At 40.3% G+C, this 20,635-nt stretch overlaps 1 protein-coding gene across 6 annotated transcripts in view; it reads left to right on the top strand.

The window, feature by feature from the left end:
- The window catches only part of LOC129184168 (aryl hydrocarbon receptor-like), a 38,093-nt gene extending 20,271 nt beyond the window's left edge, over nucleotides 1–17,822 (top strand). For 2 of the 6 annotated variants that reach the window (XM_054780604.1, XM_054780607.1), the window contains one exon: nucleotides 1,781–8,694. In XM_054780604.1, coding sequence (XP_054636579.1) covers nucleotides 1,781–1,930 — 150 coding nt within the window. In that variant the 3' untranslated portion in view covers nucleotides 1,931–8,694. Of the gene's footprint in view, nucleotides 1–1,780; nucleotides 8,695–12,709; nucleotides 13,350–17,697 lie in introns of those variants that run through there. The other 4 variants (XR_008571560.1, XR_008571566.1, XM_054780606.1 and 1 more) reach the window with 4 other exon arrangements.
- Nucleotides 17,823–20,635: the final 2,813 nt, after the last annotated feature.

Genomic DNA, 20,635 nt, shown 5'->3' on the forward strand with positions numbered 1-20,635 from the left:
GCTCGCTTACATGAAGCCCAGGAAGGATTGTGAATGTTTTTTTTAATCGGTTGCGTGCGTTATAAGGTAATGAAACCAGCACCCTTATGTCCACGTTCTGTTGTTAAATAACGTTTAAAAACATGAGATCCATGTCGCACATTTCATATGGCACAAACAAAAAAGTTCTGTTGCTATAAAAGCAGGGGTGTCCAAAGTTTGCCACTTGAGGCTCGTTTTTTCTTGGCCCACTGCACACTGTAGATATAAATTTAAGCAAGAACACCAAAAATGGGAAAAATTGAATTTTGGTTTAGCAAAAAATTACCTTAATTTTCTCCATTAAAGTTAGCAAACTCTGCTTTTCTGCCATGTGCTTCCTGACACACAACTATAGTAAAATCTATTTGATTTTTTTCCAAATTCCATTTTTTTCTGTTTACATTTTTTAGAATTCCCTTTTTTACCTTTTACACTTATTTTACCAGCGTAGAGTCTGTACTTTTGCGCCAGTAAATAAAATGTGCATTAATGAAATGCAAAAGTCCTTACATTTATTGATGCAATACATCCAATTTTGCCCAGTAGAAAAGAAAAGAATGTAGCTTGGCTAACTTTTCTAAGGGGTCTGTCAGCTTCTGCACACATTGCTACAAAATCTTTAACAAACTGTAATGCCTGTGTTTGTGGAAGACGTATGCAATTCCAATAGTGTTATTAATGTAAGATATTTCTTATGACACCCATATTTTGTCTACACAATTAGACAGAATGTGGCGAACAGTGCTCTTATTTTGAAGGCCACGAGCGTGTCGTGTGTGTTGAAAATGTCTCTTGACTGTTAAGACGAGCTGGGAGCAAGAATAAATGTGCCTCCCGTCCTGATTGCACTCAGAACTTGAACAACGTCAGCAGCCATCTTAAAACATTCGTTTGCATTAACAAGCGGTAAAACACAACACGGTGTAAACACACTCATACAGACAGAGCCGCACGCACACAGCCGCACTAGCATGCTCCGCTAAACTAAGCTGACCGAGATAGTTTCATTCACGCTCCGTAAGAGAGGCGTTTCGGAGGTTTTTCGCCAGCTTTTGCGGCATTTCAGGTCACCGTTTCGACATGTTCAGTTCTGGAGGGGGCGGGCTTGTGTCTGTTATGAGATTTCGCCACGATTGAGCGGTTCGTCGGGGAAATACTTCCCCACACTAACGTTCCTTCTCCTCACAAAGACTGGGTGTCATTCACATTATGTCAATTTCCGCAAGATTCCGCGTTTAACAGTAGATTTCCTTTTTATTGGCCAATTCCGCGATTCCGTATGCGATTCCGTTAACGCGGAAATGATACTGCTGTGGTCACACGTATAAAGATGTTCAAAATCCTTAAAAAAATGTATGATGTGTGGTGACCCCAAGGGACAGATGTTCTTTTTGTGAAAAATACATAGAGTATATCCTACAAACACATAATACAGTTCATTAAAATGAAGGAATTTATTTGTCATTTGTGCAAAAATTACTATAAGATTTGAACTGAAGCTAATATGATGAGGGATTCAATGCTTAACTTCAACCAGCGTCTTTTTTATATAAAAAAAAATAATAATGTGGGTGGCACAAACTTAAAAAATGACAATTATGTTTTTGTTTTTACTTATTTCTGCCAAGGACACAAATTATCTGATAGTTGGAAAATCATCCACGTTAAATTCAGAAACATTTGAATAATTTCACTAAGATGAGAAAAATCAAATTATTGTTGCCTATTCTGATTATGACCACTTGGTTGTGCTTTTCAGATGGAGAATGGTTGCCTCCTCAGTGTTGCCAACGCCACGTACATTAGAACCTGTCTCATGTCCAACGGTAACAGAGAGGTGGCGGGCGACGTAACAGTCTCACGCCCTGATGGACTCGTGGACACCCAGAAGTCAGGATTTATCCTCTAACAAGGAGGTATGACAAATTTGAAAGATTTTACACAAAGCATTTTCCATGTCACTCATTAACTTGTTTATTTTTTTATATTTATTTAATAGGCTGTGTCTCAATTTGTGCACTTCTGTACTTACTCTTATAGTCGCTGTTTGGGCTATGTAGCGGAAAGGGAGGGGCTAACTCAAGTGATTGCAATTCAGCATTAAAAAGGAGTGAAGAAGAAGCGGATAAGTGCGCAAAGACAGTACAGCAGAACCTTGGTTTGCATCATTAATTCATTCCAGAAGGTCCAACTCCCACTGAATCGGACGCTAACCAAATCAATTTTTCCCAGAATAAATGTAAATCCAATTAATCTGTTCCAGAAAGCCAAAAATGTTAACACAATCATGTGTTTGTCGTTTTAAAGTTATAGTTTTACATGCAGAAGCCAATTCAAAATGCATATAAATACCGATAAATGATGAATGGAAGGGATGAATGAACATTTAAGGTTACTTTTACCTTCACTGAAGACGTGATTGTTGACGTGCCTGAAAACAAGAAGGTGGTGGTGGTTGATCTCACTGCTACATCGGAAACAGTCATGTATTAATAACATGACAAGGCGAGCGCCATATTGTATGATAACCGGAGCAGAATCTAATCTAATACTTACAACTGTCATTTTTGTTGCAAATGTTAATCTGAAATCGGAGAAGCCAGAAGCCAGCTAGCAGTAGGATTTGGAGGGGAAGCAAGCCATGTGTCAAAAATAGACATTATTATCGGAGTCTCAATTATTCGCTGATTTTTGCCATTCGCTGTCCCGGATGTGTCTCATATGCACAGGGGACACATACCTACTGAAGTGCACTGTATTCGATGGTGTCTCAATTTGTGCACTTCCGTACTTATATTTAGTCTTCTGAGTGTATAAGTGTGTTGACACTGTCGCAGTGGTGCTTAGTTGCGAAGAGAAGAGGTGGGTAAATATCGCGATCGTCATTTCTGGTAAGTTCACAATGAGAGTCATCGATTTGGGACTGCATTATGCTGTGGAAATTTGTGCCCTCAGCATGTTTGCTGATATTCTTCGAGTCACATTTGCTGATATTCTTTTGGCGTGGTTGCATAATAAAGCAAACAGAGCTCTGGTAACGGAATTGGATTGGATTGGAAGTGGAAAAAAAAATGTGGCCCGGCGCATTCCTACAGATTTGGCTTTTAACATGACTCAAAAAAAAAAAAAAATGAAAGGTTCCACTTCCAAGTACTTTGTGCCCACAATATACATATTGAAGTGTACTGACGGAAGTGTTCGATTGGAGACACAGCCTTGTCATGTGTTTATGTGACTCACCTATTACTGCTGGAATGGAACCAACACTCGTCCTGTAAATACAGTCGTCCCTCGCCCCTTTGCGGTTTCAATTTCGCGGCTTCACTCTATCACAGTTTTCAACATAAATTAATGAATAAATTACTATTTTTTTGTTGATCACGGCCTATGATTAGTCAAAACAAAGCATCTTCAAGCATAAAAATGGCTGAACGAAGTCAAATTCAAATATAAGCCATTCAGAAGATGCATTCAAAGATGCGATACGTAGTATTCTACACCGCTCACTAGGTGTCAGGATTGTTCCATTGATGAAATGATAGCCACCACAGGAAGTACGTACGCTGTCAAGAAAAAAAGGAACCCTCTCAGTGCTAATGTGTAAGTCCATACTATGTCTTATTTATGTGTAATATGTCTTATTTTCTGTTATTATATCTACTATATTGGGTAATATCAGTGTAAAGGTGACTATAGGGGTGTTATTTCATATGTAGAGTACTCTAATAATGTTAAAAACCATATTTAGAAGGTTGTAAACAGGTTTTTCTATAACTATGACAATATTCAATTTATAAATATGGAATCCTACTTCGTGGATATTCACTTATCAAGTCAGGTGTGGAACCCTACTACTACTACTACTACTACTACTACTTTTTCTTGGAGAAAAGATCATTTCTTCAAGGATATCACACAATTTATGTCCAACTGTTTCAACCTGCAGTGAATGGAATAATATACTTCACCGTATTTCCACATATATTGTATCAATTGGTAGATTATAGTAGATTAGAGACATCTTGTCACGTTTCTGCAGTGGCCTCCCTATTTTGTACTTTTGTTCTGGTGCCTGCCTCCTCCTGGCCTGTTTTTCTTTTTTCTTGCAGTTCTTTAAGCGGGCTGGAGGCGGGAAGACTGGGCACACCTGAGGCTGATTGCTCTTCTCCCCACTTACGCTGACTGCTCGCAGCAGGGCTTTGCTGGCTCTTTGTTCCGACTCCATCTTGTCGTCCACACATGGATTCCTGCTCAGCTACTCGGATTTTTAAATTCTATTTTTTTATATCAGGGTAGGTTAGCCCAGCTGCTTCCCAGCCATCCAGCCAGCTCTACAGCTAGTTTAGACTGCTTCGTGGTGTTGTTCTCTGTTTGTTTTTCTGCCAACACCATCGCCTTCTTTTTGTGGACTAATTATTTTGCACGCAACCTTATTAAAAGACTTGAACTGCTCCAGGAGCTTTCTGACTCTGCATCTGGGGTCCAAACCTTAACAAGATCGTCACACGTCTATGATGAAGTAAGATGCTTTGTTTTAAACCCACAGTATATATGTTTTATATTAATTTGATCTATTACACACACACACACACACACACACACAAATATATATATATATATATATATATATATATATATATATATATATATATATATATATATATATATACACAGTGTATATACTGTATATATAGCTAGCTAGCTAGCTAGTGGTATATAGGGAATGTGAAATATAGTAGTAGTATATAGGGCTGTCAAAAATAACTCGTTAAAGGCAGCAACTAATTTATTTAATTAATTACGTTACATTTTTTTGTGTAATTAAGCATTCGCACCAGAACAAGCGTGCCTGACGACAGATGGAATCACGGTGGAGCGTCCCCCCACAAAGTCACACACAGCCTGTCGCTGTTTTATAACTTGATTTTGACCTGAACACATCAACAGCAGTACAATTCCAACCCCATATTCTGTATGTGTCTCTAACTCACACGCTAAACTTTTTCATTTGTCATTGAAAGAACGCGAGATGCATTCAGGGACACTCCGAAAATCACAAAAACGGCTTTATAATGCGTGTGTGTGTGTGTGTAAATAAACAAAGATAAAGACAAACATGAAGTGGGTATTGTTGTGATTCACTTTTTTAACTCTTAACTCGGATGTACAATTTTCAACATTTAAGTATGCTGGAAAATGCACTGAATGTAAATTTACATGAAATTACGTTATGTCTTTGAACGCAACCCATCATTGCTCATAACACGGTTTATGTGTTCATAACACAAGTGTGATTCAACTGTTCTCGTGACTCATGTTAGACAAATAGATTTTAGACTTGTGTGGTATCTTTTAGCTTGATTCAGTTCATTTGGAGCTGTTCATACAATATTTATAATCCTGTCTTCTCATTTATCTTTTTGTTCATCAAATAAAGTAAAAATGGGCATATTTCAGACATAGTTGCTAATGGTGATTAATTATGATTAATCAATTTTAAAACTGATTAATTTAATTTTTTTATCTTTTGACAGCCCTTATGTGTGTGTGTGTGCATATATGTATATGTATGTGTATATATGTGTATACTGTACTGTACATATATATATATATATATATATATATATATATATATGTATATGTATATGTATATACACACATACACACACCTGTACGTACATGTGTGTGTGCCAATTTTCAAGCATAAAAATGAAGTAAAATAGAAATATAGGGCATCCAGAAGACACATTCAAAGACTTGATGTGTAGTAGTAGTAGTAGTAGTAGTAGTAGTATTCTACACTGGTCATTAGGTGTCAGTAATATTACATTGATGAGACAATTGCGACCGCATGAACAACTGTACAGAAATCGGAAGTTTAAAAAAAAAAAAGGAACAAGGAAGTCTCCCAATTCTAACGTGCGAGTCTATATTATGTCTTATTTATGACTTATATGTCTTATTTTCTCTTATGAGGCTACTATCCTGGGTAATACGAGTATTAAGGGGACTATAGGGGTGTTATTTCATGTCTAGAGGGCTCTAATAATGTTAAAAACCAGGTTTCTGTGCTCTATATAAATATTCCATTTCTAAATAAGAAATTCACTTGTCACAGTTGCATCTGCAACCAATTAACCGCAAAAAACGAGGGATTACTGTATATGTGTGTGTGTGTGTGTATATGTATGTCACGTGAAATTGGAATGTAAAACAGAATGTAACACTGTTACAGTCTGTTACAGAGAAAATAGATGTTGAACATGGTCAGCAGCGGCGTAAAGTACATTTCTGCTTCATTCCAAGTGGAAAGTACACCAAGAATTTGTATTAGTGGTGAGCATTCACCTGTCTGCATTCTGTATGTACAGACCGAGCCAGCTCGGCACCAAATCAGTGCTTTACATGGCGTGTTCACATCGACAGCATTTCTTTGCCCTTCCGCTGCCATGGAGACAAACACTAAGCAGCATCTGGATGTTTATTGTTGTGCCTCTTGAGGATCGCCGCCATGTTTTGCACATGTACGTTCCCAACACAATCAGAGCAGGTCTGATATGTCAGACACAAGAAAAGCATTTTAGTTTCCCGACTGGAGACGCTACTGCCTTGTTTGCTGCTGGCTTACACATGTACAGAAGAACATGATGCCCCCAGAGTTCTTGCTCTTGAGGACGGGATTCCCCTGCAGGACGAAGAAACATTCCGGCAAGGGGAATTTTCCACTGTTTCCCGTTTCTTTACTGTTGCTTGTGAAAATCTGCATACACTGACGTTATTGTGATTCTGATATTCCTGCATTTACATGCCACAGCATTTAGCACTGATTCCAAACTGTCAGCGCACGAGTGGCTCGGAATGTCACCACTTGCATTTACATGTTTTGCTTCCCGGTTTTTGTCATCTTTTGACTTTTCTTACTTGACATGTAATAGTGTATGAAAAATCACTTCACAAGGCGCTTCAAAGAATAGTTGTGTGCATGTAAACGTGTGTTGTTGTTGTTGTTTTACCAGCGCTTCTCTGAAAAGAAATAAATCACCCTGCACTCACGTCTCAGGGTAACCACGGAGTCCCTAATTTGAATTTCAAGGCCTCATAAAATCTCATAAAATTTCTTAAATGCGATTTTGAAAGGTCTTAAACTTCAATCTTGCTTTTTGTTGATGCCTGGTTAGAATTTATCCAGCACAGTTAGTGTGCTGTGTGCTTTTCTGCACTTGTTTTTTTTTCCCCAGTAAGGATGTGAAATCGTTAAATTGTATTCATTATGGTCTTTTAAAAAAGTCTTTAAAATTCTTCAGTTTGACTTGTCGTAAACTTCGTAGACCCAAACACTGCATTTTGTGATTCCATACTGTATATGTATTGTTTATTACCTTGGTAACAATTCATTGCTGTAATTGTGAGCTGAGATACGCCATCGTTCAACTGATAAACACTTTGGAAAACCTAAGGCTGTGTGTCAATTCGTCCGTGCTTACACGTAGTCTTTTGAGTGCGTTCACTCAAAGTAATACGGCAAAATGCAGTAGGATTTCTGGTAAGTGCACAACAACGGTTGTCAGCTTGGAACAGCACTACACTGTCAAAATTCACATCATTCAAACAGAATAGATATTTAAGTGCACACTGACAGAAGTGTTCCATCTGTCACACAGCCTATGTCTCAATTCACTAAGAACGACACTCAAAGCTTGGTTTTCAACCTCCAGTTTTCATGATTTGTTTTTTGATGAAAATTTTCCCTGGCACAATTTTCCCTGGCACCATATTGCGAGTAACAAACTAGTCCGTTCGCCCTGTACTGTATCATTCCTGGGAATTGAGTGGTTGCAATTCACCATTAAAAAGGAGAGAAGAAACGGATAAATATTGTAGTAAATGATACGTGCGCAGGACTGGACACTTAAACACCCCGATAGTCGCCATCTTGGCTTCATGGTGGAAGCGGAGGGACTTAAGCAGCGTTTACACTCGCACGCATTTTGCCTCCGCATTGTCGTGCAATTTGCTACGTGTCATTCATTTATGACACGTCTGAAAAGCGTGAAGACTAGTTTGCGCACTGTTTGCGTTCCGCTTACGCAAAAATTACGCACTTGACACCGAATTCTTGACCGAAAATGATGCGCATTTGCACGAAACCACGCTCCCGCACACATCTTGTCAAGTAGTGTTTACGTCTAGTGCACGGCAATAGTACACGTGACGTGCATTGTTCCCGCATGGCTATGCATTGTCATCACCACTTCCTGCAGCCGTGGCATTATTTGGTCCCACTGTGTCTCCCACGTGATGCCATGCAACAGCAGGCATTAGTTCCTCATTAGTTCTTCATTAGTTCCTCAGTAACTACTCCACTCATTAGTTCCTCATTAGTTCTTCATTAGTTCCTCAGTAACTACTCCACTCATTAGTTCCTCATTAGTTCATTAGTTCCTCAGTAACTACTCCACTCATTAGTTCCTCAGTAACTACTCCACTCATTAGTTCCTAATTAGTTCATTAGTTCCTCAGTAACTACTCCACTCATTAGTTCCTCAGTAACTACTCCACTCATTAGTTCCTCATTAGTTCTTCATTAGTTCCTCAGTAACTACTCCACTCATTAGTTCCTCATTAGTTCTTCATTAGTTCCTCAGTAACTACTCCACTCATTAGTTCCTCATTAGTTCTTCGTTAGTTCCTCAGTAACTACTCCACTCATTAGTTCCTCATTAGTTCTTCATTAGTTCCTCAGTTACTACTCCACTCATTAGTTCCTCATTAGTTCTTCATTAGTTCCTCAGTAACTACTCCACTCATTAGTTCTTCATTAGTTCCTCAGTAACTGGTCTAAATGTATGTGCTTTAGTCATTAGTTCCTCATTCGTTCTTCATTAGTTCCTCAGTAACTACTGTATTCTTGTGTACCTTATTGTAAAGTGTAACCGAAAAAGCTGTGTCCCATCCATCCATTTTCTTCTACTTAAACAGGTTGCGAATAATATTGGGCATCATTTGAATCTGAGCGATTCCAATTCCGATTCCTCGTTTCACTTCCGGCCCCAAACGATTCTCGATTCAGATTCTTTTCAGCGGTAGGATCATAAAAGTTTGCATGGTGTAAGTGAGCGTGCTAACCAAAGTTCTTGCATGAAATGTCTAAATGTCTCCATGATTTCTAAAAAAATATATGAACATGAACTTTTTACTTTACTATGAACTTCTCACAGGGCTATTTTTAACCAGTAAATAAATATCAAACCGTAAACCTGAACATACAGTAAATGGTTAGAAGTCTCTTTACATAGCAGTACACAAATGATTTTTATTTCTGAAGACCTCATGAAAAAACAATGACACATCCTGTTGTTTATGTGTTGGAGAATGTCTTACGATGCAGAATAGACAAAGTGTAGCTTACCAGTGTAACTTAACCAGTGAATGAACAGCCATTTTTATTGAAGACAATGTTAAAAACGATTGGAATCAGACAGAAAGTACATTTATTACAGTTAAATGGACAAGTATTAACGTTTTATATTATTTTATGACCGCACATCACTGGTACATGATGTGGGGGAAAACATGGTTAGATGTCGCACCTTTACCCACCCCCGTGTGAACGTCTCATCACCTCTCACTCACAATGAGGTCGTTTGTCCCAACGTTACTTTAATAGGGAAAATCTTTTCCAAAAGGCTAAATTGAATAGTTTAATTGCACTGACAAGATGACATCCACACGACTTTATGCATCCTGGCACAAAATCAGCAACACATCTTTAGGTTCTGTATATGTTACATATTGAAGTATTCCATTTGAGGCACAGCCTTGGTAACTTTGGAAGGCTCGATGTAGTCATTTTTCTCACTTGCTAATTGCCAACCTTTGTAAAATGCAGATTGTCATGAAACTATACGGGATGAAATCATGTAACAACACCGTCTTCCTTCTCTGGCATCCTTCACAACTTCATCACTTGACTTCATCACCTCTCCATCACATTTCTTGTTGACCTATCTGCAGATTTTAACATTTGGATGCTTTTAGCACAACCAACTAACACTCCATCCCCGACGCCCACACTTTTTGCACCAGCAGGTGTGAACTGACAACCATCCCAAAACAAACAAACACACACTGATAGCAGAGGCAGCTCACCGCCAGAGGCTCAAGGTTTCACCAAATTTAACCACAGTTTCACCTCACGAAAATACAATAGAAGCTGCTAAACGGAGCCCTGAAAAGGTAATAATAATTTGAAATGACTTTTAAGGGCAGGCTGGTGTCTGGTGAGGCTCCTGCCAAGTGCAGAACGCTGCTGACGATGCATCTTTAATGACGCGCCCGGAATCATTAATGAGAGTTTTCTTTCCCCCGCAGTCTTCAGCCGGTTAACTTTGTACACTTGTGACACGATCAATCATCCAAGATGCTCTGTGTCCCCCTCCAGCTGCGGTCCACATCCCGTCCCTCGCAGCTCACTGGAATGGGCCAAAATGTTCATGTTGCCTCGTTACCGTGGCAACAACCACCACTGCAAGTGTTTTTCTGACTCGGGGTCTGTTCATCGGTCATGTCCGCTGAATTGCATCAGTACTTGTCAAGGGTAGATGGATCGATTTACCGCAGTTAATTGGTTCCAGACCCGACCGTGATAAGTGAATTAGGGAATATATGGAACATTTTCATTCTTGGAGCATAGAAATCCTGTTTACCACCATTTTAAACATTAGAGCCCTCTAGCAGTGAAATAACACCCCTATAGTCACTTTTACACCCACATCAACCAATATAGTAGATAAACTATAAGAAAATAAGACATTTAAGACATGAATAAGACTTGTGCTTGTGTGTGTTGCTGTAAATGTGTTCCGGTGTTAGGGGGGAGCTGAGAGAGTGGCAGACAGGGAGTGACGTCGGGGGTTTAGAGTCGAGTTTTAGCTTGGCGTGGGTTTATTGGGATTATTGTGCCTGTTGTGAGATCATTCAAACCTGCAATAAAAGCCTGTCGTTCGGGCAATCAAGTCTGGTGCTTGTGTATCTCACTGGCATTACAGTAGCGTTACTGACACGTAGTGACCAGCGTTGAATACTACATCTCATCACAACGGCTTTGAATACGTCTTCTGAATGCCTTATAATTGACTTTATTGAGCCATATGTAACAAGAATGCATATTTCTGACAAATAGCAGGCCCCATTCAACCACGACACAACACGATCATACCATTTTGGAAAAACTGTGATAGAAAAACTGTGATTATCTCTGAATTTAAGTAAAACTAAAATAATGCTATTTGGTAATAGTAGAAAGGACACGTACGACCAAATACAAATTAATGGAACGGATATTGAAAAAGTGGAAGAATATAAATTCCTTGGGGTTATAATAGATGAAAAAATGAGTTGGAAATCTTATATTAAATATATACAACAAAAGGTGGCGAGAAATATCTCTATATTGAATAAAGCAAAATATCTTCTTGATCAAAAATCACTCCACACTCTGTACTGTTCCTTAGTATTTCCATATCTAACGTATTGTGTGGAGATATGGGGAAATAATTACAAAAGCAATCTTCACTCACTCACTGTACTGCAAAAAAGATCTGTGAGGATAATTCATAATGCCAAGTATAGAGAACATACAAACCCTTTATTTTTAAAATCACAGATATTAAAATTCGCAGATTTAGTACACTTTCAAACCGCTAGAATAATGTATAAAGTTAATAATAACTCGTTACCCAAAAATCTAATCAAGTATTTCTCAATCAGAGAGGAGAAATATGATCTTAGAGGAAAATTAAACCTAAAACATTTATATGCGAGAACAACGCTGAAAACCCATAGCATTTCCGTGTGTGGAATTAAATTATGGAACGGATTGAGTAAAGAACTCAAACAATGTACAGAGATGAGCAAATTCAAAAAACAATACAAGCAGTTGATGTTTGCCAAATACAAGGCAGAAGAGTCCTGATTGTTCTGTCAGGTTTGTTATTTTATTTTATTTATTTATTTATTTATTTTCTATTTTATTTTATTTTATTTTATTTTTTATTTATTTAATTAAATTTTATTTGTTATTTATTTATTTCTATTTATTTATTTATTTTTTTTTTTATATATAATTTTCTTTGTTGTGTTTAAAAAAAAAAAAAAAAAAAAAAAAAAGCTTTGTTCTTATTTATTTATTTATTTATTTAGTATTGTCATCATATTATCATTATTATGAATGTTCTCTCTTTTTTTGGGGGGACGGTTATCTCACCGTTATCTATTATGTGTTATCCTGACTATCACTGAAAACATGACATGGAATCCAGGAAGTGAACTACATGTACTGTACTAGATGTAGAATGGATGGGGGGTAGGATTAAATAAGCTTTGCTTCTTCCTACTCCTTTTGGACATGTGGAACTGTCAAAAAATGATTCACGAGATGTATTCCATTGTAACCTTCATGTTCAAATAAACTAAACCAAACCAAGAGTGAAGCCGTGAAATTTTAAGCACGAAGTGGCTCTATCAATATCGGAGCTAACTGTCACGATCGGATTTATGCTAGCGTGGGGAGATTGAAAATGTCCTGTTCTCGTCTATGTTTATTTTCACAAATGTGTGTGTTTTTCTGTTACTTGCTATTTGTCATATAGTTACATTGTTAATATTGCGATTTTGTTTTCAAATTCAGGGAATGAGTCACTGAACACAGACGGGCTTTCGGGGCAAAAAGGATTTGAATGAGAGCCAACAGGAGTTTTTTTCCTTTCGTTTACTTATTTTTCACTATTGACTTAATTTTGCTCAAACAATGTATGAAATAAAAGGCAATAATAGTATTATTTTGTTGATATTGTTGCATTGTGTTATATTGTTGTGTTTAAGTATTGTTAAATATTTCACTAATACATTTGTCCTGTGTTTGATACTGACTTAACGACAATTGTGTGTCTGCTGCATAAGAAAAATATGAAATATTTAATGATCCTCTGGACCCACTCAGGCCTCCATGAAGAACATGCCGTTTCAGTGCAGACACACTGACCTGCTTTCAGGCCACTCAGGAGGACACCCGACGTGTTCTCGGGCTCCGAGCCGATCCCTACATTTCCTCCACTAAGAAAAGAGGTCAAACCCTTTTATTTAGTCATCTAGCAACTGAACTGGCTCACGAATCGTGATTATTGCCAAAGAAATGTAGTAAGGATGATGTCAAATCAATGGCTGATAGATTTTCCTTCAAGAAGCCTGCTTCCTCTGGCTGCACACACCCTTTCTGCACTCGCCGACATGTCAGTGTGCATTATGTCCACCCCAGCAAGCACATCCTCCTGCACTTCCTCCACTCTGCGCTCTGGACACAGCCGCCAGGGACGGACGGAACAAGCGTGCACTTTGTGGTTGCTCTTGACATCAACAAAGGGCATCAACGAACAGCTTCAAGTCAAAAATATGGAAGCAGACCACTTGTTTCCTTTTCATTTATTGTCATGTCGACATAGCAGGAGCACAGGGAGGACACAGAAAGGTGCAGACGGTGGAGCGCAGTGTCGTGTACGCTGTCATAAAGCTTTAAACAGAGTGTTAATGGCCAGCGTGAACAAGCTGGGAGGCTTTTAGGGCAGCAGCACCACCCCCCCAGCCCCTCCTTCTCTCACTCACGTCTGAACTTTGACCTCCTTGCACACACATGCGCTTCCTGCAGGAATTAAATGCAACGGAACCTTGGTTAGCGTCGTTCACGGTTTGACTTGGAATCAGTTTTTCCCACAAGAAATGTAAATCTGTTCCACAAAGCCAAAAATGTTACCACACAACGTGTTGTTATAGTTTTGCAATTATTGCTTTACAAGCAGAAAACAATTCCAAACGTATATAAACACATATAAATGATGAATGAAAGGGATACAAAGATACAATGTGGAAGCGAGACACCACATGGACCCTACCTTCCTGTTTTGCCATGAGTTAGTTCTTCAATAGTGTTTCTCACCTCAGTAACCAAAAATGGAGCCCAAAAAGTTTTAAGTGCCAAGCATTTTGTTAAAGAAGGTGAGAAAAACCATTGAATTAAAAAAAATAACAGGATCATGTCTTCGGGAACACAAATCAAGAATCACATCTTCAATGAAGGTAAAAGGAACCTTAAATGTTCATGTATCCTTTTCCTTCGTCATTTATATGCATTAATGCATGTAAAACTACAAAAATGTGTTTTGCGTTAACGTTTTTGAGAGTCCACGTAGCTGACTTAGGATTCCAGTTGCCATTTTGTTAGCAAGCTAGCTTCTTTGTCAGCAGTTAAGGCTGTTTTGTGATAAAAAAAAAATACATTAAGAACACAGTTGAACTCAAAGCAGTGTATTGTACGCTAAGTGAAAACCAAGGCAAAATTTTGGTGTCAATTTTTGACGTTAACTGAAAAACACGCTAACCGGGGCGGACGCTAGCCCAGGTACGCTTTTTACCTTTCAATCAAAATAAGACGTCACTGTTTTTTAGTCATAAGATCAGGACTTGCTGAGTTGGTTGAAATAGGAAAATAATATTTTTCACCATATTTTCACCATCATAAAACACACACACATATATATATATATATATATATATACTGTATATATATATATATATATAAATTAATAACTGTCTATGTAACAGTAATAAATGTATTTTCTGTGTGATTCCAAATGTTTCAAACATTTTATGAACTAAAATTCACATTTCCTGATCAAATACTGGGCAGAAACCTGAGCTGAGACTTTGCAACCATTTCCTCACAGTGCAGAGCCTGCTATCTGAGTGCACTGCTCTGAGTGCACTTAGTCAGATGGTGCATCAAACATGTATTATACACCATGACTTTCCCCAGCCTGTGTAGTGCAAGCATGCGTGCGTGAGCTGAAAGGTTAAAACATAACTTAACCCTTTAGGCGTCAGAGTTGTTTTTGACGTTACTATTTCCAGGTCAAAAATAGCTTCCTTTACTCCTCTTTCAAACCATCTGTTTTCTTTGGCCAAAATCTTTACCTCGCTGTCCTGAAAAGAGTGACTGGTAGCTTTCAGGTGTAAATGTACTGCTGATTGAGGACCACTAGCATTGTCCCTGCGATGTTGATAAAGCCTTTTTTGGGCCAAAGAAAACAGATGGTTTGAAAGAGGAGTAAAGGAAGCTATTTTTGTCAAACAACAGAACCCATCATTGAATCGGAATGGTGGTTTGAGGTTTAATTTGGACCCTGTGTTCAGCAGGTTACTGAGACCAAAACCCACAGCTCTTAGTCTTGCAAATGAGGTGAAGGCAGGGCCGAGCCAGAACAATAGATGCTAACAAGCCAGTATCAGAGTCGTTCATACCCTATTCAGGGAGCGACACTTCCCTTTTATCGGAGGTGTTAATAACAGGATAGGATTATACCACTACTCCGCCCAGGCTTAGTGTAACGAACCAATAGGAGGAGGGTGTTGGCACACCAATTCCGCCCACTCTTACTGTATTTAAGGCCTAAGCTACCAGCACTTATTAGTTCGCTGACGAAGCTCTTCGGATGAGGAGCGAAACGTCCGACACCTTCTTCACAGAAGTACAGATGACGTCTCAAGAAGCCTTTTCCTCGATGGACAACTCCTGTACGACTGAGAGCCTACACAGACGATTCTGTATATATGATAACCACATAAAATGTCCTCTTAAAAAATGCTGAAGTTGTGATTAAAGACCAAAAATTAAGGCACAGCCCAACTGTCGTGTATTTACCTATTTTAGTATGCATTCATGTTGTCTTCCATTGGGTCAGGTTCTGGCCCTTTTTTGGTTAAACATTAACAATGTATTGGCATTTGTCTGCCCATGACCAATTCATGTGGCTCCATACTCAAATCGCAAACGAACAACACGCCATCAGCGCACGCGGAGGCGCTGCTAACAAATTCAAAATCATACAGCGGCCAATTTTAATGATCGTATTCTCAAAGCCCATTCCTATTTGGCAATTCACTTAACTTCTGAGAAGTTGTTTAATGTCCAATTTTGTAGACTTAATTTTACCATTTTATCCACCAATTGTTTCAAATTTTCTGATAATATCCAATCTGAAGTTCCCAACTGCTCTTGGCAACAGACTGAACATCTTCCCGCTTAGTAAGAAAACCTGTTCTTTGAAACTAAAGTGTATCTTCATCTCTGTTTGGGGTTGGAATGTAACCTGCAGTAACTGTCCTGTCTCGCTCCCCATAATTGTTATATTTTATTTTCTCAACAAAATACTGTAGTACCTCTATCAATGACAATCAATTTATTCGAACAGGTACTTTTCCCAAGACAACATGTACTTATAATCTTCCTCTTAACCTTCCCCTGTGCAACATGAGCTCTCTCCTGTGCTTCCTAAAGCAACCAACCTAGCAGGTCTGGAGCTGGTACTATTAGCATCCCCTAGGAATGTACTCTAACCAGTGAACGAATGACAATATTATCCACATATTGTGCGACAATATTATGCAATTTCCGATCTAAACTCTAAATTGTATTTCAACAACTTGAACATGTGAAAACTATGTTTGAATCCCATAGGGATTTCCAATATTAATCAAAATGATATAGAAACCTAAAATTCAACACTACGGGGAGCACAAAAAATCGAAATCAGTGAAGTGTACATAGCATCGGGAGGGATTTGAGCCTGTATTGTCAGCTGTATTTGAGTCAGGTTCCTGAGTGTCATCTGGTCCATTGTCCAATAGAGCTCGACATCCTGCATCACATGATCTGTGTAGATGCTTTTTGTCATGCTTCCAAGTCTAAGCAGTCCTTCCAGCAGCTTGACCCACAGGATTGATCGTTCCATCTGGTTCCAGTCAGGGTCTGTCCCTGTGACATTTCACCACATATGATGGGATCTTGGCATCCACACCTGTGGGTATCCCTGTTGTCCCACTGGCCCAATGAAAATATTATCAGGATGTGTGTTGTTAGGCTTCGTCTCGCTCAACACTTTCCACCTTGGAGTAGCAGCAAACAGATCAGGATCTTTCACAGCAGTCTCCGTGCACACTTCCACTGGTGCTGTCATCTCTTGAAACTGCCGTCCTCGATGTTGTCCTCCATCTTCTCAGCACCCATGTGATCTCTGGGTCGTAACACTGTGATTGGCTCTTCTATGTCGCCTTGACATTTTACGTATCATCTGACCTTCTTGGCCTCCATCCTCTCCCTTATGCTAAATGTGCATTGTCTTTTTAATTTTGGGGCTCAACTTTAGTAATCTGATTATTATGGCTATCCTGTTTCTATTATTTGCTCATCTTCAATCTAGTTGCAACCCTGTTCGCTAGCTAATGCAAGCCGGTGATAAATGTCAGCATATTCATAAACTATTGTAAGACCACATCTCTGATAAGAAAACTGAATAAAGTATCTGAGGTATACTTATAGTATGCAGTTATTAAATCATTCTAGAGCATTCCCAGATCATGAAATCAAACAACATAACGTAGCGTTTATGAAATGGATGAAATATTAAATCAGTGACATTCTAGTCAACAATATGCTTCCGTTGGTCAGTCAGTTGCCAAATTGTTCCTCATTTGTAACATGTAGCAATAAATGCAACACAAATGTCAAATGTCTGTTCAAATAATTAGTGGATAAAATCGTTCTGTCCTTGATCAAATTTGATGTAGGTCCCGCATCTGATGTCCCCAGTGGACCCGACGACAGGAGATGACGTAGGCCCTGCTGTCCCCTTGGAAGCTCCGATTTAGGCACAGTCCTCTGTCACCTTGTGGATTCGCTCAGGCCGCAGAAAATAAAAACAAAAGCAAGAGTTCAGAGACTGAACAATACTCAGGGTTTGTATACATACTAAACTAAGCAGTCAGTCACAGTAGCATAAGGGAAGCCTCCTCAATAATTGTAATGTCTAACTAGTTTTTTTTCTGGGTATTTATCCACAATCATGCCTGGCTTCTATCTCCTTTCACTGGTGAACTTCCACTCGGATCCAGTCTCTTAGCTGTACTTCCACACCTAGATCATCAGGTCATTTTGGCGCCTCTATTTTCTGCACCTGAATGAACAGAAACTTGGACACATCCATTCAGGCCTGCACATACAGTAATCATGAGTTACGGTGATCTGATTGCTTTTGTCTATGTAAGTCTTTCTGTTATGTCTATTATATCGGTTTTCTGTCGTATATGTGAAACACCGTTGTAAACTTGCCCCATATGTAAAGTACTTATTGACATCAGTTCTGTTGTAAATTGCCCCTAGTAGGGTCTCCTACTCAATTGAAATGAATTGAAAAGTTGCAACAACATTTAACATCTTTCCCTTCACTCAGATAAATGATGTTTAGCAGACTTGACCATTTATTTACTGCATTTGATGAAAACAGTCCTACTTAGGTTTTTTTGTTTGTTTTTTTTTACTATGAGTAACTTGCCTCAACAATAATAACTGTATAATATTGAAGGAACATCATGTATTATTCACTAAGCAGCACGATGTGAGTTTATGTAAATGACCAAAACCTTAATTTTGTGTTTTTTCTAAACACATCTAAAACATTTGTTCCTCCATCTGACTTTAGTTAGTTGATCACAATCCTAATAGACATTAGAATTGCTTAACATATTTAATGCAAGCTGTTGCTTTGATACCTTTGGTAAAGATATGCTGTATTCTTTTAGAGTGTCCCACACAGAAGTCCATAAAGTACAGACGAAGTAATGCCACGTCTGGTAGCACAGACAACTCAGTGAGCCTTCACAGTTGACCATCAAATACGATCTTTCTGTTTAGTTCAACTCAGGTTCCATTCCATTTTCCTCCGCTTATCTGGGTCCGGGTCGCGGGGGCAGCAGTCCTAGTAGGGAAGCCCAGACTTCCCGGTCCCCGACCACCTCCTCCAGCTCCACTGGGAGGATACCAAGGTGTTCCCAGGCCAGCTTTGAGACATAATCCCTCCAGCGTGTCCAGCGGGGCCTTCTCATGCCCGAAACACCTCACCAGGGAGGCGTCCGGGAGGCATCCGGACTAGATGCCCGAGCCTCAGTTGACTCCTCTTGATGTGAAGGAGCAGCAGCTCTACTCTGAGCTCCTCCCGGATGACCGAGCTCCTCACCCTATCTCTTAGGGTGAGTCCCGCTACCCTACGAAGAAAACTCATTTCAGTCGCTTGTATCCGCGATCTCGTTCTTTCGGTCACGACCCAAAGCTCATGACCATAGGTGAGGGTGGGAACATAGATCGAACGGTAAACTGAGAGCTTTGTCTTCCGGCTCAGCTCTCTCTTCACCACGACGGTCCGGTATAGCTACCGCATTACTGCAGACGCTGCGCCGATCCGCCTATCGACCTCACGCTCCAACCTTCCCTCACTCGTGAACAAGACCCCGAAATACTTGAACTCCTCCACCTGGGGCAGGACCTCATTCCCAACCCGGAGGGAGCAATCCACCCTTTTCCGACTGAGAACCATGGCCTCAGATTTGGAGGTGCTGAGTCTCATCCGAGAAGATACTCCCGGAGCACCCCCCACAGGACACTGCGAGGGACACGGTCGAATGCCTTTTCCAGGTCCACAAAGCACGTAGACCGGTTGGGCAAACTCCCAAGTACCCTACAGTACCCTTGCAAGGGTGTACAGCTGGTCCAGTGTTCCGCGACCAGGACGAAAACCACATTGCACCTCCTGTAGCCGAGGTTCGATTAACCGTCGTACCCTTCTCTCCAGCACGCTGGAATAGACTTTCCCAGGGAGGCTGAGGAGTGTGATCCCCCTATAGTTGGAACACACCCTCCGGTCACCCTTCTTGAAAAGGGGGACCACCACCCCAGTCTGCCAATCCAGAGGTACTGTTCCCGACTTCCACGCAATGTTGAAGAGACATGTCAGCCAAACAGTCCTTCAACATCCAGAGCCTTGAGGAATTCAGGGCGAAACTCGTCCATCCCCGGAGCTTTGCCACTGGGGAGCGTTTTGACTACCCCAGATACGTCAGCCACGGTGATGGAACTGTCCGCGTTTGTGTCCTCAGCCTGCTTCTTCTATGGAAGGTATGTCAGTGGGATTGAGAAGGGCCTCAAAGTATTCCTTCCACCGCCCAACTATATCCTCAGTCGAGGTCAGCAGGCCCCCGTCCCCACTGTAAACAGTGTGGACCGGGCACTGCTTCCCCTTTCTGAGGCGCTGGACGGTTTGCCAGAACCTCTTCAAGGCCAACCGAAAGTCGTGTTCCATGGTCTCATCAAACTCCTCCCACACCCGAGCTTTTGCCTTGACCACCGCCGAAGCCGCGTGCCGCTTGGCCTCCCAGTACCTATCAGCTGCTTCAGAGTCCCACAAGCCATCCATGCTCGATAGGACTCCTTCTTCAACTTGATGGCAGCCCTGACCTCTGGTGTCCACCATCGGGTTCGGGGCTTGCCGCCACGACTGGCACCGACCACCTTGAGGCCGCAGCTCTGATCGGCTGCCTCAGCAATGGAGGCATGGAATAGAGCCCATTTGGACTCAATATCCTTGTCCTCCCCTGGGATGCAGGCGAAGCTCTGCCGGAGGTGAAAGCTGAAGACTCGACGAACAGGAGACTCTGCCAAACGCTCCCAGCACAC

This window comes from Dunckerocampus dactyliophorus, chromosome 1, assembly GCF_027744805.1.
Source record: "Dunckerocampus dactyliophorus isolate RoL2022-P2 chromosome 1, RoL_Ddac_1.1, whole genome shotgun sequence".
NCBI lineage: Eukaryota > Metazoa > Chordata > Actinopteri > Syngnathiformes > Syngnathidae > Dunckerocampus > Dunckerocampus dactyliophorus.